Source organism: Puntigrus tetrazona, chromosome 10 (assembly GCF_018831695.1).
Source record: "Puntigrus tetrazona isolate hp1 chromosome 10, ASM1883169v1, whole genome shotgun sequence".
NCBI lineage: Eukaryota > Metazoa > Chordata > Actinopteri > Cypriniformes > Cyprinidae > Puntigrus > Puntigrus tetrazona.
In genome coordinates this window covers 16,121,444-16,146,113 of record NC_056708.1, presented here as the reverse complement: position 1 = coordinate 16,146,113, position 24,670 = coordinate 16,121,444, and the positions used below count along the sequence as shown (strand labels likewise).

Below are 24,670 nucleotides of genomic sequence, written 5' to 3'. Positions count from 1 at the left end.
ATTTTATTGTTTGCGACCGAGAAACAAAAAAAGAACACCGTAATCAGAAAACTCTTTATTTTGTTAGTTCAAGGTACCATATTTTTATTAAATTTAATAAATCATCTTTGAATTACCAAAATAAAAAGTTCAACATTCCAAAATACAAAGACCAGATCCCAAAACGTCTCCCGGCGCTCAGTTTAAGTCATTTAGTGTGTAATCTTGTCTGCTCAGCTAGAGTAGTTGCCTACTACCAAGTGACATCTTTTAGAGATAGCAGCATTAGAAACATACACATAAGCACAGTGTCAGTGTTGGGCAGACGGGGTGTGGAGATGTTCTAGAAGCAAATTAAAAACAGATTATAGAAATACACGGATGCGACACCGGAATGCAATCAATTCTACTGTAGAATTATTTGTGACTCGTTTAAAACATAAACAACTAAACGTTGTTTACATTCAAGGAAAAAGCGGAGGGGGGAAGAAACATTTAAAATAATGCAAGAAAAACTGAAATGGATCCATATACTTTGTGTACATCATTTTTTCACATGTATATAAAATCAATTGTTCAATTGATTAAACGTTCCTTTATATTTGTTTGTCTAGCCAGTACCACGGACATAACTTGTTTTTCGACTACAGAATTCACAGCAACAAAGGGCATCTAGAGGAATCAAATAACAATTTCCTCTTTTTTAATCGTTATCTAGAAAATGTAAATATGCACGAAAAGGGAAAGAAACGGTTTATTTAACATAAGTAAAAATCACGAATGCAACAGAGAACTGTGATACGTAAATCGATGTAGCACCTCTTGTGGAAATCTCTTATGCCGTGTATATGTGGTACAACACAATTTGCCACTCGACTTTCATGGTATTGCTGGAGATGAAGAATATTAAACTCATAATGGTCTTTTTGACCCATAATATTTAGCAAATGAAACCTACCAAGGCTTAAAGGTGCAACGTCTATACCAATGAATAGTGCTTTAATGTTTTAATATTGTACACGCAGGTGAGCGTACAGGTTTTTGATCTGTCGTGGTGAACCTTCCTTATGCCGTTGAGATCACATGACCAGCCTGACTTCCTTTACCTTGGTATCCGCCCAACGTGACGCTTTTAATAAATCAAAAACTACTTAGCACACCTTTAAGTATCTTGTATATGCAGCACAATGGAGACAACCCAACCATACGCCTGATGTTCGACGGATACTGCAAAATTGGCTAATAAATAAATACATAAATAAATGAGGTTCCAGTAATAAGCTACATAGCGGCAGATGCTGGATTCTTTTAACTGTAAAAAATACAACACAGTTTCTATAATCTTGCTATAGATAACTCTTCTGCTAGCTGGTCATTTGATCCGGTGTCATGGATGCTGATTTGTGGTATGGCAACAGCCAATTTAATACATGAAAATAACACGCTTATTAATAATATAGCACGTAAAAACATAATCCAGAAGCCGTTCCTACTTTGGCACCTACAGTATGTTCCCCCTTTCGCGCCAGTGGTCTTAACTGCTGCTACGACGACATGCATCTTAATGGCAATCGGTTTCTCTACACGCACACGTAAAGATTTCTAATATTGCACATACAATAAGACATTTCCAAAAAGTTTACAGGAACGTACCGTAAACCACTTAAAACTTTCACGTCTAAATCTTCCGTCTTCCCTGGGTTAGTAACCGCAGAAATGATTTCAAAGTGTCGACGAATGACCCCCCCCCCCTTCCCAAAAAAATTGGCAGCAGGAAATGCTCGTTCTGTAAAGAAAGTGTGCGCAGTACAGGTTTCCACCACTTTGAATCTGAAGGGGCAGTTCATCAGTCCAGTCGCGGCACCCGGCCTGCTCGGTCCAGCAGGAAGCATCTGGTGTGTCGGTTTTCTGGTAAAGGGTGAAGCTCACCCGTTAAGACTTGAAGACGTGCACCGCCCGCACCACGTACTGCCTGCAGATGGGGCACTCGCTCATCCTCTTGCCGCACTTGGTGCAGGTGACCATGTGACCGCACTCCAGGAGAACGCAGTCTATCACGGCATCCATGCAGATACGGCACAGGTTCTCATCAACGCCGCCCAGCTGAGCTACTTGCACACCATCTGCAAGACAATATACGGAAGGTTTGAGATCCTGTTTAATAGTCTATCGATCTTGTGTGTCTGCTCTGCTGGTGTGTAATGAGGTTTTCTTTCCGCCTTTGGAAAGATTGTAGTACATAGCTGCATACGCAATGATATTTTTGACAAGAGATTTTGAGCAGTAAAATGTGCAATTTAATTCATTTTTAATAAAATGTTTTGAACTATCATCCCAGGTTCAATACGACTCAAATACGACTCAAACATTTTTTGATTTGCAAAAGTAAATGAATAAATGAGGGCATAAATGAATAAATGAGGACATGCATGTTCAATATTTAAGTCATGTGAATTTTTTTTTAAATAATGAATATAATTTCACAATTTTTCTTTTGAGTTTTATAGAACATAATTTTAAATTACATTTAAAATCAGTAATATTTTTTTTCTATCAAAAGCATTTTTAATTATGCACGGATTTGATTATGTCTCATAATAAAAATCAGTTATACTTGGAAATAAATAGAGATCTGTGTATTTATATTGCTTATAAATATAAGCAGAAATTAGAATTTTTGTTATTGAACATTAATTTTTCTTAAAAAAAAAAGACAATTCAAAGAATATTTCCAATAAAACAGAATGAGACAGAAAATGTCCTTCATTCATGCCTAAATTTAATAAAGCAGTTCTAACATAAATGAATATCTAAAAGAAGAATTTAGACATTAATAAAAATAAACACTTTCAATTTTATTCAATATTTTTAAATGAAAAGTCCTTATAAAAGTCCTATATTTGCTTTAACAACAATCTCAGGAATAAGGTAAATATTATTTTCTGTATTTACGCTCCTTTTACACACTATCCTTCTTATTTGATAAGCTTTTAAGCAGTCAATTTCAGCGGTCAAACCTTTTAATGAATGACACACGCTACATGCTTTCAACTCTCCTCTATCCTCTCCTTCAGACTCTACCCGCATTTGCTGATGTCAGTCTTATTAACTCTATTAATTGCCCTATAAAAAACAAAACGATGCACATCCCTAAAGCATCTGAAACTTGGTCCCTCTCCAAAAAGCCACTTAATATATTGTCTGAGACCGAACAGCTATAATCTTTGAATCATTTTGGGCCGTTTTCCAAGCGGTGTTAATATAACAAATGAAGGCAAGGTGCAATTACAGTAATGTGACAAGCTATAAAAAGACAGACAGATCACATTAGGTGCATAATTCATGACACAAATGCGATCATGCACGTGGAAGCCACATATCAAACTCTCCCAGCATGCTTTTGGAAGGGTCACTTTTCATTCATGGTGATTAGATGATGGTAATGATGATGTTGGAGCCACATTCAAAAAAGCCTGAGTCTTACCTCCAATACCTCCGTTGCATATAGGAGGAGGGTAAGCTATGACTTTGATTGACAAACACAGCGGTGAGAGAGTTAACGTTATTAGCGTTGGGCAGCAAATGTAAGCTCACATATATACACAAAACTGTCCCACAAACTAGTAGTAATTATTCCAGGTAGTAAGGTTTTGATATTTCACATACTGCATTTGTAAAATAATGCATTTAAATATTTTTATTCAATGTATTAATATGTTTTTTTAGCATCTCAAATACAAAATACTAAACAAAATAAGACTACAACTTAAAAATACTATTATAGTCAAGTACAAATCATTGCTTTGCTTACCTGCAGCTAGGTTGTTGCTAACATTTTCCACTGCAAGGAAAAGAAAACGAGATGAATCAATTTTATGGAGAGCAGAAGCCTGTTTGAAAACCGCATTAGCCACATCTGATTTTGGGCTGATCCTTGACTGATTCAATTTCATGTTGTTATTTCTCACATGCAGTCAAAAACATTCAGGGACCGTGATAAAATGGGTGCATTCGTCCTCATCCATCACTCTTATTATAAGATGTCAGCTGTGCTCTTTTCAGCCTGAACATCTACAAAAGCTGACCACTGACTTTCCTTCTCATTATTCTGCCAATTATATAGCCAGCAGAGGAAAAAATTGTCATATAAAGCACCCAAGGAACCTTTCATGCTCTGTTCTACTAATTTAAGATGAAGAGCCTCTCCTTCCAGAAGGATGAAATTACTTAAACGATTAGTTCGCACAAAAATTGAAATTCTGTCATCAATTGCTCTTTAATTAAGGTCTTACGGGTTTGGAACGACATGAAAAATATATATATTCATGTTGTTACACCAGAAAGTAAAGGTTCTTTTTTGTTCCTATGGTTTCATTATGTCCCATGGACTATTTTAACAATCTCCTTGCTATGTTTCTTATCCTTGATCCTTGCTTTGGTCCAGAAAAGCAATCGCTTTTCTGAAGAAGAACTGTTCCCTGAAAGCTATAGTTTTAAAGGGATACTCCACCCCAAAATGAAAATGCTTTCATTAATTATTTACCCTCATGTCGTTCCAAACCCGTAAAAGCTTCATTCGTCTTCAAAACACAATGTAAGAGCGCTTGAGACTGTCCTGTTGACTGTCAACACTGTCAAGGTCCAGAAAAGTATGAAAAACATCGTCAGAATACTCCATCTGCCATCGGTGGTTCAAACTTAACGTTACGAACGAGAATGTATGCGAAGAAAATAAAAATAACGACTTTACGCAATAATTTGTGTCCTCTGTGTCACTGTAGCGCCATTTAAGAATATCCAATGCACGCAATCTAGAAAACAATATTTTCATTTTGGGGTGGAGTATCCCTTTAAGAGTGTCCTAACAATAATATCTGCCTATGAATGATGTATACGTAGAAGTTTTAGACTACGTTAAGAAGAGCTCTACACTCCGTTCTTACTCGATCTTCTGTTGAGTTCGTTCTCTCTGTAGAGACGATGGACGCGCTCCACCAGCTCCCACTTCTCACAGCAGCCTGAATAGTTGACAAAGTTGCGAGCGAGAATCTCCTTCAGCTGCCGCACCGTCAGGCTCTCAATGTCGTCCTCGTGGGACAGATCCGAGAGGGAGGCACGTGCTCGCCGCTGCGTCGCCGGGCTGGCCTGCTCGGGGACAGACGTCAAGAGACACGTGGACGGATGGGTTATAGCATTTAACCGCAGTCCACGTTGATATTCCAGCAGACTGCTCATTCTGAACTCTGTAGATGTTCTTCTGAAGTATTTGCCAAACACTAAGCAGAGCTACTGGATGGCGCTGAATTATTCATGTTAATGGTTGCTCAGTGAGAATCCAGGGGTTTAAAGTAACCCAGTCGCCTTCACAAACTCTCGAAGCATTCGGATTTAGTTAGGTTTGTCTCACCTCCAGTATGTCGTCGTGAGGCTCCAGGTTGAGGAGGGAAACCGATGTAGCATCTCCATGGTCCTGAAGACGAAACACAGAAATCAAGGACTTTATTAAAATCAGAGTGCGAGTTCAGACTGAGCCATGCTTCGTGTCCAGATCTCGTCCTCTTTTCTCTTTAGTGTTCGGATTTTTTTAATTAGCATTTTTGATAGGACAGTTTACAGAGATGAATAGGAAGCAAAGTGCGAGAAAAAGAGGGGGTCGGGATTAGGAATGGTCCTCGAGCCGGGACTTGAATTAATTAATAATTAATTAATTAAACACAACATGTTAATTAATTAAAAAATACCATAAAAAATGAAAAATAAACATGAATAAATATAAAATTAATTATATAAAATATATTGTAATATTGTTAAAACCATTTATCAAAAAAAAAAAGACCCAGTGTGTTTCAAAAAATTAAATTTATTCTTGTGATGCAAAGCTAGATTTTCAGCATTAATCCAGTCTTCAGTGTCAAATGATCCTTCAGAAATCATTCTGATATGCTGATTTGCCGCTCAAGAGACTGAAAATAGTTGTGCTGCTTAATATTTTTGTGGAAATCACATTTTAATGTAATTAATATAATTGATACAGATTGCTAAATACTCCTAAGATATATTACAAAGTATTGTAAGCAATAATTGAATATATTTAAATATATTTAGATTCATATTGTACTAAAATGTATTTATTCAGGTTTTATTATTTTTATTTTTTTAATCACCACTTAAAGTAAATGTTAAAAATATTCTCCATTGTACTGGAATTGGGAAGTGTTTATCATGCAATAAAATTAAGTCTTCTAAAAATTCCCACAAAAAACAACAACATTCACTTTAAAACTCCTCCTACGAGCGACCTCAGTGTCAGTGCAGTTTAATCAAACCTTCTTCCCATCACATCCTCACAATTAGCTTCCCTTGGTTCTGCAAACTGCACATCAAATAACACCACATTACAGAGTCAATCATCCATTCACTCTGATTGCAATAATTCCTTTCCTGTGTCACTCACGTAAAGGAGCAGCCGGCTTTTGTATGCTTTTTTGGGTCTCTCGCTCGCTCTTTGCTATTTGCCGCATTTAGGACAATTAGCTAATGGCCCTACGTTCTTCCTGTCTGATGTCTGGCAGAAGAATGGCTGGGTCTTTATGAGGAGAGTCAGCACATGGGGCTGAGATCTCACACACGGGCCACATACAGACGGCGTGCAGCTTTGCTGGCTGGCTGCGTATTAATAATGAACGAGCCAATCTGCCAACTCACACTGGACCGTCACACTCTTTTCCCGAACGCACACTTCGGCCCGATGTTACGTAGTTCTCCAACTTAGCCATTAAACTCGTTTGCACTTTAACGTCTGTGCTTTTAATCTGCAAGTGTTTTAAGTCACGTCGCGCAGGAATTACCAGACAACCTGTTCCAACGTTATGTAAGCCGCTCAGCATGTCAAAAAAGAAAAAAAAGAAAAAAGGCGAGGCTTAAACGTCACGGCTAGCCTCGTGGGGTACAGCTGTTTCCAGTCTCCACGCGGTCACGTCGCATCAAAGCACGTGAATCTTTAGTAAGCGAGGGTTGGAACGATACAGACAACAGGAGTCAACAGACTATGGCATAGAAATGTAGAAGATCGAGAAGAAATCCTCACGTTAGGTATTCAGACACATGCTGCCTTTTGAAGTAAATGAAAATGAGCATGACTTCAATTTCCGAAAAGTAGCTAAAACACAGCAATCAAACAATACGGTCGGATATATTTAACAATATTTACAATGCGCTTGTCAAAAGTAGGCACAAATCTACAAAGCGACAAAAATGGACAGAAATGTATTATAAAGGTATTAGTTAAGCTTTTTTGAAGCTCAGTTATTTGTAAGCTGAATTCCCCAAAAAAGTAATTTTAAAGAAATTACACATTTAACCTTAAAGAAAAATAAATAAATCACTAAGTTTTTTTCAAAACATCCCAAGATACATTAAAAATATTCAAATAAATATTGTAAATAATAAATATATCATTAGGTACTACATTTAATTAACAATACATTAATTAAATGATTAATATAAATAATAATTATTATAAATGCTCAATCATGCATCTTTTAGTAAATAAAATAAAATAATCCTTTACGCTTGTACTTAATTTTACTTTTAATCATCATAAAAATTCTTACCATGTTAAAAATGAGTAAAGCAAAAATACATCTTTCATAAAATTCTTTAGAAATAACAATTTTAAGTATCCAATATATTAGAAATTAAATGAACCGAACCAAACCAAACAAAACACGTTGTGATGATTTTTGTCATCTGCTATATGAAAACCAATGTAATAAAATACATATTTATTAACACTAAATAACACTAACTGCACATAAAAGATAAATTTTTCTTCTTTCAGTGCTTGTGAACTTCCTTATTTGGAAGTCACTTAAAATAAAAAGTGTCTGCTGTGCGAATAAATGTAAAAGTAAGTGTAAGTAAACAAAGCGAAATGAACGCTGAAGAGCCTGGGAACACACAGCGTTCTGGAAAGCATCTCACCTGATTGGTTGTCCCTGAGCTATCGCTGCGACTGAGAGCCTCTCCCTGAGACGCGGCGACAGACAGCGCCGACTGCTGGGAAGAGGACCGCGCCGCGGAGGCGGGCGGCGTGGAGAGCGAGCGCGGAAGCGAGGGCAGACTGTCCGTATCCGCTTCCGCCTCCTCTTCCTCGTCCTCCTCCTCCTCCTCCTCATCCTCCCCCATCTCTAGCTCGGCGCCCAGATGGCAAAGCACCAGGTCCACCAGGTCCTCTTTCTCCCTGCAGGTGTCCGTGTTGATGTTCCTCAGCGTGAGGTACTGGCGCAGGTCTTTGACGCGGAGACGCATTAGCCTGGGCCGCTGGAAGGCCGTGCCCCACAGCAGGTGACAGGTGGAGCAGCGCCGCAGGTTCTCCTGCAGCACGGAGCACAGCGAGCAGAAGCTCTTCTTGCAGTCTGAGCAAACGTGCTGCGGAGAGACAGAGAGGCGACGAATCATCTAGGTGTGTCAGACCGCACTACACGACTTTCAAAATCTGAACAGGTTTTTAAAACACTAGGCATCATACGCTTACCGACTCTCTAAATAGTGACAAAGGAAAACCGGGCGTCATACACTACCAGACTTCAAAGCCTGGAATGCACTGATTTTTCCCACGATTTTCCTGTCCGGACCATAGACTGTAAAAACAACGGACGACATGTCTCCGCTTCCTTCCGCTGTAGTAAATTAAAGTCAGATCATCTCAGTACGGCCGCTGCCATCTTGAGTAAATGATGACATTTGGAGCCAAAGTCAACCCAATCAACCACAAGCTAAAATCGAGCTTATCACAAAAACTAACAATTAAACGTGCTTCAGCGTGAAAACAACTATCATAAATTACTAACGCCATCGGAAAAATTTAATTGATTAGTTCATCTCTCAAATCTTAAAAAATAAATAAATAATCGATTAGTTTATCTCTCGAGTCTTCGGGTTTGAGTCATTCATTCATCACATGACAGGCCCATAAGCTTTAACAAATGCGGTATGATCCGGAAAGAGAATTAAGTAGTTCATCTCCCGAGTCTTTTCGAACTAATTCCAGTGCAAAATCTATAGGATACTGCACATGCGCAAATAAAACAAATCCATCATCGCTCAAAATGAATCGCGTACTAGCATCGAGTTGTTTTGATTGACACCGACAGAACATCTGTAAATCACTGCAGCATGAACACCGTTTTTCAAGACTCTCAGAAGCGGTTGTGGAGTCTCTGTTGGCAAGCCTGGTGGTGGTTATCAAATGCCACCGTGCCGATGAATGAGCTGTTCGATCAAAGAGATGCACTTTGGCTTAATGTCAGTTCTATCCGTCAGGTGTCCCTGCATATGTGTGCTGGTGCGGGCGTCTACAGACAGGTGTGAAAGTGCTGATAGGGTTTCCAAACGCCGATGCTTTGAGAAAAAGTTAACGCTCTGTTCCTTGCCAGGAAATGAGGAACGGGAGACTTAGGAAGCAGATCGGTGTTTTCTCCACCTCTAGCGAGGAGCAATACTGTTATACATCAAAATACAGCAGCGCTGTCAAGCGATAAAACGCATACAAAATACAAATATTTGTTTGCATATTATATGTTTGTGTTCTGTGTGCATTTATTATGTATACATAAATACACAGAATATATTTCGGAAATATTTAAATGCCTATATAAATTAATATATTTAATATATAAACATTTTTCTATACTTATGTGTGTATTTACATATACATAAATATACTCAAAAATTTATTTTAGATGCAATTAATCACGATTAATCAAAATATGGTAAACACTTAATGGAACTTAATATTTAATAATACATTAGCAGCCATTAATCCAAGAAAAAATGTAATCTAAAGCTATACCATATTTCTATAACTTTCCATTGTGTTGGCATCACTACTAACTGTGTATAAAATATTAAAAATGCAATGCATGTCGACTTGGTAAGCAAATCATGACCTGTATTATTCAGAACTGACAGGGTTTAGTGGAAATAAATGGAATTTAAATAAAATCATATGTTTGAAAAACCTACATAATAAAATAATAAATATAAAAGTCAAAAATAATTATCAATTTATAATAATTATAATTATAATTATAAATGTCAAATTATCATTAATTTACAGAATTCTAACCCATCAGAGCTTCAGACTAGTGGTTGATTATGTTCTAGACACACACAAAAAAATGTTCATCCCACTATCTTTTTCCTGCCATATATGGCATCTCTCTACTTTCACCATCAATAAAAGACAAAAAAACACATTCTGCAAACCCCAGGCATCCTACCTTTCGTCTGAACACGGAGAAGGCCAGTCCGCAGGCTTTGCACGCCAGGCCTGCGCTTCCTGAGGTGGTGCTGCTGGGCGGGTAGGTGGAGTAACCAGCGCTGGGGGCGAAGCGGAACGGCCCGGCCCCGGCTCCAAAGCCCGGCTGCTGGGTGCGGACCGCCCCTGTGCCCATCACCTCGTTCAGCAGCCCGCAACATGACGCCCACATGGAGGAGGCCCCCGCCTGGAGAAGACCATAAAAAGGTTTCAGATTAGCGTTTCAATCACTTGGATCTACACCAGGTAAAGTATCGGCTGATACAGAACTACAATATCAAAGGTGAAAGGTGAACAACCGCTTTTCATACTAAGGGCCAACGTCCAATTTTTTTATGTTAAAAAATAAATACAGTCTATTGTGTGTCAATCACGTTCAAAAGCTGCCTTTCGTCTGTCATAAAAATGTTTCTAACAAGGTTTGATTTTCCGTTTTCACAAACGTAGCAAGCATTTTGTTAGGAAATGATGACAAATAGAAAAAAACAAACATTTCTTACTCTGTGTGCAAGAACCTTAACATTTAAATTACGCACAAGGGACATTTTAGCCTAATAACTTTTTAATGATGTAGGCTAACTGTTTCTCCACTCCAGTTGTTTTTTGAAATATAAACATTTAAACGATGGCCGTCATGAGGGATTAATTCAAATATAATGGTTGTAGTTACTGAAGAACAGATAAAGTAAAATATGATTAATAAGTAATATTTGCATGTATTTAGCAAAATTCTCCTCTCCAGAACCTATTTTTTCTAGCTAATGCGAATGGACATTAAAAGGCTTTTCTGAGGTAAACGTAATGTTATGTGACATATTATTTACAAGCCATTTTATTGATGTGTTTCCACCATTAAAAATCTGATTGAGCGTTTTTGAAAAGTCATGATAAATATAGATAAACTCTATATCTGTATCTTTCTATATAACTTCTGATGATATGATCGGTTCACAAAGCGCTAGCTTGAAGCGCTAACATCGGTCTGTTGCTACATTACAGAGGGTCAAAAGGGAGTTTATTATTCAAATTTCATAAAAATTACATTATTTAAAACCCATAGTTTCATAGTTTATTGTGACTAAGTTTAGTTTAGTTTAATTTAGTTTAGTTTCAATTTTAGTTCTGGCATTATCCAAAAAGGAAGGAGTAATTATTAGAACCTTTAAACAGAGTTATTATCATGATAAGAAAACTGGATAATTTTTGTTAGAATACTACAAATATATGTTCAAATAGCATTTGGATGAAAAAAAATTAGTAGAAGTGTTTTTGTAACCTTTAAATAACTGGACATTTTAACATCCTAACAATATTAAAGTTAAACGCTTAAACAACGTTGGTAGATTGTTGTAAGAAACGTTTTTGCAACCTTTAAATAGCATTCGGATCACAAGAAGAAAATTACATTTCAATGTTTTAGAAAATTTATGAACAATGTTTCAACAATGTTTTAATAATAACCTAAAGATGTTCTCTAGGTATTCGGATATGGGGGTGTTATGATAAAGCAATAGGAAAAACTACCCCAGGGGGCGGATTTGTTTGCCAGACACAGATGAAATCAGGCACATATGCTTTACTGAACTTCACATTATGTAACTTATTCGTCATAAACAACTGAACGCACTCAGCACTCATAAACTCTGCTAGTATTCAACTAAAACGGATCAATGCTTTGCAGGCCTTAAGTGAATCTTCGAGGAACATGATACAGTGTAAAAGACTAATTTTTAGCGTGCGTTTGGAGCATTCATCTCATGTCAATACAGCAAAATGTCTGCGAGAGCTAAACAGCTGAGATTAATGGACTCGTCTCAGATTCCAGCCAAATGCATAAGCAAACCAAACAATGCTTTCATAAGAATCATAAAAAGCAGACATTACCGGGCCTATTCTTTCTCTCCAGTGGTCTGGGGTTTCTAAGAGCTTTCATTTACTTAGAATGTAAATTTAGAAGAACAGTAAGCTTTCACTCTGCTGGATGTTTCATAACACTGCTGACATATGGTCTTATTATAGCCACCAACTTGCCTCAAATCATGATCTGACTTAATGCGAAGCAAACAACCAGATCTATGCATTTATTATTTTCTGTTGTTGATCTGACAAAAAAAAAATCTCTTTCAATAAACAGGTGAAAATTTGTTGCCAGAGAAGAAAGAAAAAGTCCTCCTTTTGCTTGGCCCAAAAATGAAATGAAAGGAAATAAAATAAAATAAATAATTTCACAGACACTTTTCTAAAATATAAAGATCTTATGGATATTTGTGCTACTGACCCTTTTGGGGAAAACAAACAAAAACATCTTAAAGTAGTGACAGATCTTTTCTTCTGTGTTGTAACGTTCGTACTAATTAAATACAATATTAAAACAATGCAGGACTTGGTTCTGTTGATTCATTGGTTGTTGACTGGATGGAGGCGGATCTGAATGCAAGCTTGATGTTGGTTGTACATAAAAAAGAGAGAAGTCTTCCAGACTGGTTCATTTAGAGGGTTTTGGGGTTTTTTAGTTCTCAGTCTAGAAGAACACTTAAAACCAACAACTAGGTTTAAGTGTCTCAAGCAAAACAATTTATGGCAACATCTTACAAAGACACAAAATCACTTTCCAGAACATTTTCGTTCACTGTTCCCTGCCGGTGGAATGATCTTCCCAGCCCTATCTGGAGCACAGAAATTCATAAAAACAACTGAAAACAACTTGCTTGATGTGTTCCTCATTTCCAAGTCGCTCTGAATAAAAGTGCCTGCTAAATGAATAAATGTAAATGCAAAACTCTTTGGTGCCGCTAACATCTCGAACCTACTGGTTTCATGAAACTTGTCTCTATGTGTAGTGAAAACGCCCGGAAGTTGCATAAAGTCAGTGAATCAGATTCATGCACGGTCAGACAAAGCCCTGCCTAAGGCCTCGAAACAAATAAAAACCTTTTTGCGGGCGGTAACACTCATTGTTTCTTTAATCAATAAACCCTCATACAAACATCACCGTATTGACACGATAAACACGGCAGCTTTCTGTGACCCAACATGGCGCGATGTCATGTCTCCGAACAACGCTCTGGAGGTGGGGGGAGGATGGTGATGGAAGAATGCATCTTCTGTTTAAGAGCAGGACAATCGATGAGCTGAAATGAGCATACATGCATCCTATGGTGCAGGGCGAGAGGGAGAGAGAGAGAGAGAGAGAGAGAGAGAGAGAGAGAGAGAGACAGAGAGAGAGAGAGAGAGAGAGAGAGAGAGAGAGAGAGAGAGAGAGAGAGAGAGAGAGAGAGAGAGAGAGAGAGAGAGAGAGAGAGAGAGAGAGAGAGAGAGAGAGAGAGAGAGAGAGAGAGAGAGAGAGAGAGAGAGAGAGAGAGAGAGAGAGAGAGAGAGAGAGAGAGAGAGAGAGAGAGAGAGAGAGAGAGAGAGAGAGAGAGAGGGAGAGAGAGGGGGGCTGTGAGGATCAAATCTGTTGTTGTTCTTACACATAGTGCAGAGCAGGTTAAGCCAGGCCAAGCTCTCCGTTAGCTTTTGTTTATCATACACTTACGTAATGCAGGCCAACACTTTCTGTATGAGCACACAGCTAATACAGTGATCCCAATGGGTGATTCTTTCTCTTATGTAAAAACACAACAGAGCACAAAATAAACTGGTAAAATAAAGTTAAATGTGCTATATAAAGAAAATGTAAAATTTATTACAACATTTTAAATTAATATAAAATTCCAAGGTTGCGTTTATTTGAAAACAACAACAACAACAACAAAACAAACAAACAAAAACAGTAGAATTAGTATAGTAATATCGTGGAATATTTTTACGATGTTTTCTTTCATAACATATTTTCGAAATGTATTCCTGTGACGCAAAGCTGGATTATCAGCACAGCTACGAGGAGTCACATGATCCCTCAGAGATCGTTATTATTATCAATGTTAGACGCTTTTGCTGCTTGATATATTTGTGGAAATTCTCATCGTTTTCTTTTTTTAAGGATTCTTTGATGAATAGAGATTTCCAAAGAACAGAAATCTATTTGAAATATAAATAATTGTGAATTAACTGAAATTATAAAAGACATTATTGCACAGGCCTAGCCTAAATGTGAATCTAAGCTGTTTTAACTGTAAGAAACTCAGACTCATCTTAAAACATGTCAGTGCCTTTGTTTTTTTTCTTAAGATGCACACCAGCAATTCTTTTTGTCTAAGACGCGTTTAGAAAAATGACTTAAACATCCTGATTGAACTATGGCCTAATCCTGGTTTAGGCTAAGCCCTGTCTTGAAAAACCAGGCCTAAATATCTTAGCTCTTATTTCTGGTAAACTTATTAATTAAAAAAAAAAATTATATTTATTATTGCATTTATTATTATCATTCAAAAACAGTAGTGGACGTCATTTTGCACAGTAGCATATTTACAAAAAAAGCTAATATTAAAACTGGCTATTATCACTCGCTATGATATTTCTAGGGAAAAAATATATTTGTTATATAATACGTCTAGCCACTGAGTCTTTATAATCACTCAATAAGCCATTTTGATAACCACATCTATGCTGAAATCTATACTGGCGGGTCACTCAGATTTCCTGTTCATGAAATTCTGAATAATGTTGGCTGTTTATGAAGCGCAGGCTGGCTTTGAGAGGAGTCCCTCAGGCAGAGCGCTCAGTATTTGAGCAGTATGGCAGTTAGCGTGATCTCCGTGTTGCGTAACATAAGGTCAGGGCATGAAGTCGCTGCTCGTGCTTCGGTCTGGCAGAGAGCCGGTGCCACAGCTTCCCTCTGTCACTTCAATTAGAGCCCCGTGAGCTCAGCGAGGCGGCCACGTCCATCACCCTCTACAGCCAGCATCTCTCGTCTTAGCATTTATTGTGTAATTATGCATTTGATAAGAGGGCTATTATAGTCATTATTATATACTGAAAGTAAAACCATTAAAAAAATTGTTTTGTGAAATTAAAAAGTTAGGTGAAATAAAACTAAATTTAAATAAATGTAATAATATATACAAAAAAAAAAAAAAAAAAAAACAAGGCAACATTTCTTGTTTTCATTTTGTTTAACTTGATGTTATAATATAACCAAAATAAAAATAAAATGACTATAAATTCAAATTAAATTGAGAATGACAAATACAAATTCAAAATGTTAATATTATGAATAATAATACAGTAATAAATGAAACATGAAGTAAAGTGTCATTTATGAATTTAGCCTAATATTTAAGCAAAATTGCATTTTATTAATCAAAGAATATAATTTATTTTTGCTTAATTTATTACAACTCTGGTTACAATTATTCATATGATGTTATGCATGAACTAATAAAAAAGGAATTAAAAGAAAAATATATAAAAGAGATGGAATATACTACTACTACTACTACTACTACTACTACTACTACTACTACTACTACTAATAATAATAATAATAATCCAAATTCCAAATTATAGATTTTGAGATGTTTACAAATAAATATGATCATACATCAAAATGCAAAAATGATAGTCAAACATGAGAATTATGGATTAATAATCAATATAAAATATAAACATAAATAATGAATTACAATTAATAATAATATTAATCAAAAATAAAAATGAAATTAAAGAAAAGAAAAATATTAAATATAGAGTAAAGAGTTCATAAATAACATAAACAAAAATAAATAAGAATTATAATATTAATTAATAATATTTAAAACACGGCTTCAGCTATAGTGTGTACCAGATATCAAATACATTTAGGCAAAATAGTCTAAGGTTAATATCATTGCCTGGTGTGCACAATATCAAAGTTTCAAAATACCTTTCAAAATAATTTTTTAAGAGTGTTACATTTTTTTCTGCAATAAACAACTGTAACTTTAGTAGCTATGAAATGCATTATCACTTTCATCAGCCATGCTGAATTTGCTGTTATAAAATCAAAAACACATTTACATACAAAGCAGAAAAATGGGGAGGTCAAAGGATGTCACCCACTGTGATAGTTAAAAATGGCTTTAAAAGATTAAACACTGCATCAGAGCACAGCAGGGTTATTTACGAGAATATGCAACTGATTATTTATTAAGTTATGCGCATTAAGAAAATCTTCGCAATCCATTACGTAGAGGCTTCAAAGAGGAAACTGAAACGGACAGAAAAAGCATCACGCTCACAGTTTGTTTATATAATGCCGCCTGGCTTGCTAAAGCACATCTGACCCGGCGGCACCAGCGCTGGAAGTTTCTGACAGCTTGACAGTCTCCTGCTCTTAGAGGCCCGATTCCCGATGACCAGACCAAGAGCGCTCGGAGAGCTCCGCGTCCTTCAAGAAAAACAGAGCGTTACAGTTCCCCCAAGTCACGATTCGCTGCGCGGTCGAGCACCCATCTGAAAGCGAATCTCACGGTAAACGCTTATTTTTAATTGATGTGCACACTTGGCTCCAGAGAACTAAATTCAGACTGATGTCTCCAGGCTGCGCTCGCAGTCTAATACATGCAGAAACTTAAAACCGCATTAAGGGCCGGGAAGAAGACGAGCCGACAAGGTCCGCTTCACTTGAGCCCGATGTTTCTTAAAACAATGAATCAGCATTTCTGATTCACGCCGGAATAACGGAAAAGCCAGTTGTCCGTCTCTCCTCTCACCTGCAGCGGGTGTAGAAACCCTATCCACCGACAGAAATACGTGCTTCTAATGACTTCTGACTAATGAGCGTTCACATGAGAGTGCATAACTAATTACACCAGCAGCTTTGAACAAGTTGGGTAACAAAGATGTTCTAAAAACGCCGTCCTAGCAGTTAAGTTAGGAAAATGTTATGTCCTCAGTATATGCAAAATGCACACGTAAATGTTCCATAAGGTTTTTGTGGAAGAGCATTTTTGTCTGTGAATAGTTACTATTAAAAATGATCCATATTGCACTAATTATAGTACAATAATATAGTATCCTCTGTTCTGTTATGGTGTTTTTGCCCTTTTTGGAGCTCAAAGCAGAACACGTTCGGTCTAAACCGTCCTTATTTGGAAAATAGCTAAGTGGTGATTTTATAAAAATTGACTTTTCCATTTCATGCGACATAAGCATGAGCGTCGGTGTGCGTTTTTTGAAAAACTCTTCCTTTGAAGAAGTATAAGGATCTAATAAGGCATCTGTGACATCCATGCATTGTTTTTTTTTTTAAAATGCATTTTTTTTTTTTAAATCTTCACAATCATCGGTTGATTTTTTCCCCTCTTTTTTAGCATGCTTTATTACAGAATGACTGGCATTTGTTAATAACGATCATCCAGTGGAGCTACGCCATCCCATTTCCACTGCTTTTTAATATTAAAACAGTAGAAAGCAGATTATCTCCATCTGAAACTTTTTCAGATATTTAAAACAGCTACAGTTTTTACCAAAATAGCCTAATGGGTTAATACCGTCGCCTGATGTGCACAATATCGAAGCTTCAAAATACCTCCCCGAAACAATTCCTAATTTAGATAACCGAATAATTCACATATAAAAACCCAGATGCTTCCTCTCTCCGCAAAGCTTTTCTACTCAGATTAAGCAGAAGCACCGTCACAGAACAGCGGTTATTCTCAGAAAAAGCTTTCTTTCCTTTTGCTTCCCGGGAGAATTTGTGCTTTATAACACAGTATCATTACATAAACCACCGGGAGAAACAAAGCCAGACAGCGGAGCTCTTATGAATGAGAGGAATTATTCATAAACCTGAATTATCTGACACGTGATTAACCCTCTAATTATACCCACTCAGGCTTTCCTTGGAGGCTGCTCCCTGAAGGAGTGAGGTCAACGGCAAGTTAAAAAAACGCTCCATAATTGAATGGAAATTAAAGCGTATTTAAACGAATTTAGTCGAACGAGATCATCCCTGACAAAAAAAATCTCATCGCGATCATCTGACCAGTTCTAGCATGCAACTAAACCACATTATATCAACAAATTCCCACAAACCCATTTTAAATACGTCGCATTCAAACAAACATCATCAAGCGATATCCTCACATCATATTCAGTGTAATTCAACTGACCTCTGCTCTTTGTGACTTTTCATGACGGCTCATAACAGCTTCACGACAATCGCATGAACAATCATTTTTAATAACCCTCCTCGTTCCTGTCCACCCTTCTGAGTTCACAATCGCAACGCAGCATTTCAATTTTTGACGTTTTAATGAGGATTCATGTTTCATTTATAACGACTCAGTCAATAAAGGCTTCAGTCGTTTTCGTTTTCAAAATATGACGTTCCACTATTACGATCACACCAAAGAAGAATGACGTTTTAGTGTGCATTCATATCAATCTAGCTAATCGTCACGGTTGTTTTCATCGTTGCATCAACATCAATTTTCATCAATAATTAAAACAAGACATTTCAGACAATAATATCCGGACTGCTCCAATTGTAACAGATTGCCAAATATCACAAACAGTCATTTTCATTCCTGTCGTTATGCAATAATCATTATTCCATTATAGAAATGTGACATTTTAGGCATGACTGTTTAGGCGCGTCTAATTATAACAGCTCTGCCAGATATCACGAACAGAATAAACATTTTCGTCGCTGTTATTGAAGTCATACGCCACTATTGCCGTATTTCAGATGTGACATCTTATTAGGGAAACAACCTTCATATTTTTAATAAATGATGAAAAATGTACAATCACCTTCAGGAGAACATTAACAAAGAAAAGTAAGAAAGAGGAGAGATAAACCGTAATAGACCATCAGTCAACAGAAATACATTTTTCATATAGTTCCAAACCACACACACACACACACTTTTATTGCTATCCTAACTCTAATCACAATCAATTCTGACGTCATAACCACTTACAGATTCCTTTTATTTGGCAAATCATTTCTGCGTCTCACGAGCAATCGTCACTTTCACAATCATAATCATGACGACATTCTGATGTCATAAACAACCTTTCACGTAATTACGGTTTTAGTGCACATCTGAATTACTGGCCCACTGATAGCGGCCTCATCACAGTCATTTATAACACTAATCTGACGTCATGGTCACTCGGTAGTGAAATCAGTGCCTGAACCGCATGCCCGATCATTACGATCACAATCACAATCATGACATCGCGGCTCTGACGTCATAATCACCGCGCACGTAATTAAATCGCGACATTTCAGCGGGGGAGAACCACTTTTTTTTTTTTTTTTTTTTTTTTTTTTTTTAAATCACGATCGCAACACTCGCATCGCTATTCTGACGTCACAATCACTCCGCCACAATTTAATTGTGACGTTTCAGTCGGGGAAATCACTTCTGTCCCCCATGACTGTCTGAGCCGCTTGTCCGTTCGCATCAGCTCATCCGAGCGACTGCTGGCAGAGGCTATCCTCCAATCTCATTAGAGGAGTGCTGCGATAAACTGGGTTATGGTGATCACCGCTCGCTCGTACACTCTGTTCCAAGCGCCCGCTGGACAAATCGAGCTGCACCTGTCCGGGTATCTGCTGATAGCGATATCGGCCAATCTCCCGCTAAACGATCACAAACGCAGCCGTCACCCAAGCAAGAGCATGCACAAGACGGAAGGACGCACGCAGCGCTATTCGCAGACGTCATTGGATGCATCCAAACTGATGCAACTCTTAAGAAGTCTGGCTGTTGACATATTAAACGTCAAACTGATTATTTTGGCGTTTCCACGCAGATGGCAAATCTCGCCCATATCAGTAACAAATACGGCATCTGTTTCTTCTTACGTACCTTCATTGCAACTCCCTTCCTCGAATGCTGTCGAATACTAAAGTGGTTTTCATCGCAAGGACGCTCAGGAGCACTCCATTACGTCTTCTCTTTCTATCATCCTTGTGTATGTGTAGAAAAGAGCATAACGTAATGGCAAAGCGCGGATCCGCCAATCCCGAAATAGCAAGGCCCGCTGGTATGTATAGCGGCCAATCGGATTCGCGCTCGCCGGCGAGTGGGCGTGTCTTTGCGACACGCATGTGTGCAGGCATCGGTTTGATGCGGCGACTCTGTAGTGTGACCCTTAACGGTTTCTCAACAGATTACGTGTGAAGCGCTGCTAATTATGTCCAGCTGTAATTCCCCTGTCCGTGCTAATTAAGACTCGACTCTCAGTTTCATTAATAAGGAAACTGTCTTAATTATCAAACTGTCTTTGAAAATTGTAAAAAAAAAAAAAAAAAAAAAAATAAATCGCGTCAGACTTTTTAAACAAGCTTTTTTATGTTTTTGAAGTTTAATTAAAAATATATTATTATACATATTATATATAAACACGCTATTTACGTTTATTGTCTGCGTAATGTCCGTCGCAGGCGGAAAGCGGTGGGCCTGTTACTATGGTTACCGCGCTTTCTTTTCGCCGGCTTTCAAACTTTTAATTCGAATTTTATGGTTATTGAAACATTAGAAACATTTACACGGTTATTATATATATATATTATGACTACAGTTCACAATGGAGCGTGCTGGAATGTTATAGCATTGACGAGGTATTTCACAAGTAATCCTCACAAACCGCTAATACTTTAACACTCAAACAACACGTGTTTCAAAACTCATATTAGCTGTCCGGTGATGTTTTACCGTGTCATGACAAACCATTTCAAATCAGAATTCATATAGATATAAATATTTAACAATACAGTCTACCTTGAATAATGAAGTAGGTTAAATAGAGCGTACTCATCATCTTTAATAGGCCTAATTAAAATGAACGTACATATCATTTAGCAGACGCTTGTATCCAAAGCGACTTACAAATGAGGACGATGAGCAATCAAAATCAACTAAAGAGCAATAATATGGAATGATAGGTAAGTGTGAGTTAATTAAATATTTCAGATAGCTCGGTGTTAAACAGTTCTGCGTTAGTTGCGACACGATTTACAATAAAGTGTGAAAGCAGGTCATCTAGTGGCCAGATAAGTGAACCGACATTTCCCCATTCACATCAAAGTTGTTTATCAGTAATGAATCGGATTTGTTCTGGAAGCATCTCGGTCTGTGCTTCATTTGAAATTAAATATATGTTTAATATAACAATTCTTTCTAAAACATGCACGCGACACGTGTAGGCACACGCAGGCCAATACCTTTTGTGAGTTCAGTGCAAAGTGTGTTTTGTGTTTAACAGATAGCATACAGTACACTTGTAATGAGAAAATGTCTGTGATTTTATATTTAAACGAGTCACAGTTATATCGTACAGGAACTGCAGCCTACAAAAGAGAAAATGCTGCGGTTCACATCCACATTCATGCTCTCAGGCCTCAGGGGAAAACAGCCACATGACACACTTAAACTGTACTTGTTCCCACCCATCCCCCTTCTATCTATCTATCTATCTATCTATCTATCTATCTATCTATCTATCTATCTATCTATCTATCTATCTATCTATCTATCTATCTGTCTGTCTGTCTGTCTGTCTGTCTTGATCTATCTATCTATCTATCTATCTATCTATCTATCTATCTGTCTGTCTGTCTGTCTGTCTGTCTTGATCTATCTATCTATCTATCTATCTATCTATCTATCTATCTATCTATCTTGATCTGTCTGTCTGTGTCTATCTATCTATCTATCTATCTATCTATCTATCTATCTATCTATCTATCTATCTATCTATCTATCTATCTATCTATCTATCTATCTATCTATCTATCTATCTATCTATCTATCTTGATCTGTCTGTCTGTGTCTATCTATCTATCTATCTATCTATCTATCTATCTATCTCTATCTATCTATCTATCTATCTCTGTCTGTCTGTCTGTCTATCTCTATCTATCTATCTATCTATCTATCTATCTATCTATCTATCTATCTATCTATCTATCTATCTATCTATGTCTGTGTCTATCTATCTATCTATCTATCTATCTATCTATCTATCTATCTATCTATCTATCTATCTATCTATCTATCTATCTATCTATCTATCTATCTATCTATCTATCTATCTATCTATCTATCTATCTGTCTGTCTGTGTGTGTGTCTATCTATCTATCTATCTATCTATCTATCTATCTATCTATCTATCTATCTATCTATCTATCTATCTGTCTGTCTGTCTGTCTGTCTATCTATCTATCTATCTATCTATCTATCTATCTGTCTGTCTTGATCTATCTATCTATCTATCTATCTATCTATCTATCTATCTATCTATCTGTCTGTCTGTCTGTCTGTCTGTCTGTCTGTCTGTCTTGATCTATCTATCTATCTATCTATCTATCTATCTATCTATCTATCTATCTATCTATCTATCTATCTATCTATCTATCTATCTATCCAGAGTTGGATTACAAGCAAGATTGTTTCTGATAAAAGTGAAAGAATGCTGAACATCTGCCATGTGTGTTAAGTTATGCATGGTGTACTTGCCAAAATAAACTATCCCGAGAAACAAGTGGGCATGTGTTCATGAAACATGACTCCATTTGAACACATTCTCAACAGTTCTGAAGCAACCCAAGTTAGAACTAAATCTTCTAGTACAAAATTATTGGTTAATAGTTCAAATAATAATAATAATAATAATAATAATAATAATAATAATAATAATAATAATATTAAATAGTTGTTTCTTCTTTTATATATTTATGTTGTAATCTTTATTTGCGTTCTTTGTAGATATTTTCTAGGTTCTTTGTATGTTAATGTAATTCAACCTATTGTCCAGTTGGGGGCGACATTGACCATAAAACGCGAACCTTCAGTTGCTGTAAATGGAAATTGAAGTATTGTATGGAAGGATGACAATCTGAAAACAAGCTTTTTGCTATGCACTTAAACAGTGTATGTTACTGATCAGTCAAAACTGGCTTGTCTGATCAGTAACACCTTTCACAGTAATGCAACCCAAATCATGCTTGACGCTCTTTAAAAATGCAAAAGACAGGATGAATTTAATACCCAAACACAAAAGGATTTTGATAGCAAAAGGATTAGATCGGAGCACAGAACATTTTTAATAATTACATTTTTGTAGCAAAATACAGTGGGAATGATAGGTTTCGTGTAATACCATTCATATAATGATAGTTTAATGATGCATATTTTATAATAATGTAAAACTAACTAACTGTCATTTAATGGCATTTATCCATTATTGACATAACGAATTTTAAGTGTATCATTTAAACTAATGCGATGATTTATGTAATCATCATTAGTAAATAAGCCCTGATATTGAATATAGTAATTAACAGTGTAAACTTAAATCTCACGTGCATGTGCTGCATGTAAAAAAATTATGTTATAGGAAATTTCAAAATAGCAAGAAAGAGTTTTGTTTTCCCAGAACTTTTCCAGTCTTCTAGGAACACTTATGTGCAACGTTTCATGCGGAAATTCCCTGGTGTCGTTAATATTTGGGTCTCAAGGCCTGTTTTTGTTAAGCCCCTAAAAGGTGCAAGTAAAACCAGCAGACACTGACACAGACCCTCAGAGACTTTTAATGCACCCCAGGGACAGGCCTGGGCCGAAACAGATGAATTTTGCAACCAAGGCCGAAAAGAAAAGAAGAAAGATCAAAAAAGTCAAAGAGTCCAAATAGAGTCCAAAACACATAGTTTAAAAAAGAACAGTGAACTCTCGTCTGTCATAAGGCACATCTGCACTTCAGACAAGACGACTCTAACAGCTGTTTCCTGTCACTGTGTGCATTATAGAGAGATGCGCGTATCGAAGGTCATTGACTTTTTCAGGGTTATGTAAACCAATAACCTAATCCAAGCCTACTGCAGAGGAGATTAAAAAACAATCAATCATACTTTCATTTAAATCACCTCTCTGTAAATCCAAACGGCTGGTTATATATTCGACCATATGCTGCATAAATTATTCATTAAAGCAAAAAATTAAAAAGGGATAACAATCTTGCCTCATTTTGCTTCAAAACAAGAATCATTCCCAGTTTTGTTAACAAGCGTATTTAGTGACGTATTTAACGGTGCACTGTTGTAGCCATAAAACAATCCTACACAGCAGTATAAGAAGAAGTCATTTTTTTTGTAAACAAGCGAAAATAAAAAAGATAATCAGAATGCTGCATTAGCGGACTGGAGCTCTGTTTGCGGTGTGGAGATCCAGCGGCTGCCCCGTGAAAGCTGCCAGCTGTTGAAATGACTTATGGAGTCTCATTAAGAAAGTGTTGTCTGCTAACACAGAGCACTGTTCTCATTAAGCAAACAGAGACACAGAAACCATCAGTATTGATCGCAGCAGGAACGAGAAATGAAGAGAGGAAGAAAACCTTATCAAAACAAACCTTTCCTTCTGTACAGGACAGCACTACAGACTGGAAAGCATATAGTAATGCCATGTTTTTGAATATAGCACAAGCACTAATATTCT

The 24,670-nt window shown here is 36.9% G+C and overlaps 1 protein-coding gene across 2 annotated transcripts; it reads right to left on the bottom strand.

The window, feature by feature from the left end:
- Positions 1 to 40: 40 nt before the first annotated feature.
- rnf34b (ring finger protein 34b) lies at positions 41 to 20,200 on the bottom strand. Of its 2 annotated transcripts, XM_043249900.1 has the most exons (8): positions 20,044 to 20,200; positions 10,263 to 10,487; positions 7,963 to 8,409; positions 5,387 to 5,449; positions 4,923 to 5,124; positions 3,791 to 3,820; positions 3,464 to 3,505; positions 41 to 2,102 (listed from the first exon to the last, which is right to left on the bottom strand). In XM_043249900.1, the coding sequence occupies exons 1-8, from the start codon at positions 20,047 to 20,049 to the stop codon at positions 1,912 to 1,914; spliced, it is 1,206 nt and encodes a 401-aa protein (XP_043105835.1). In that variant the 5' UTR covers positions 20,050 to 20,200; the 3' UTR covers positions 41 to 1,911. The 2 variants fall into 2 exon arrangements, with proteins under 2 accessions (XP_043105835.1, XP_043105836.1); XM_043249901.1 differs by lacking the exon at positions 3,464 to 3,505.
- Between the last annotated feature and the right edge of the window lie 4,470 nt (positions 20,201 to 24,670).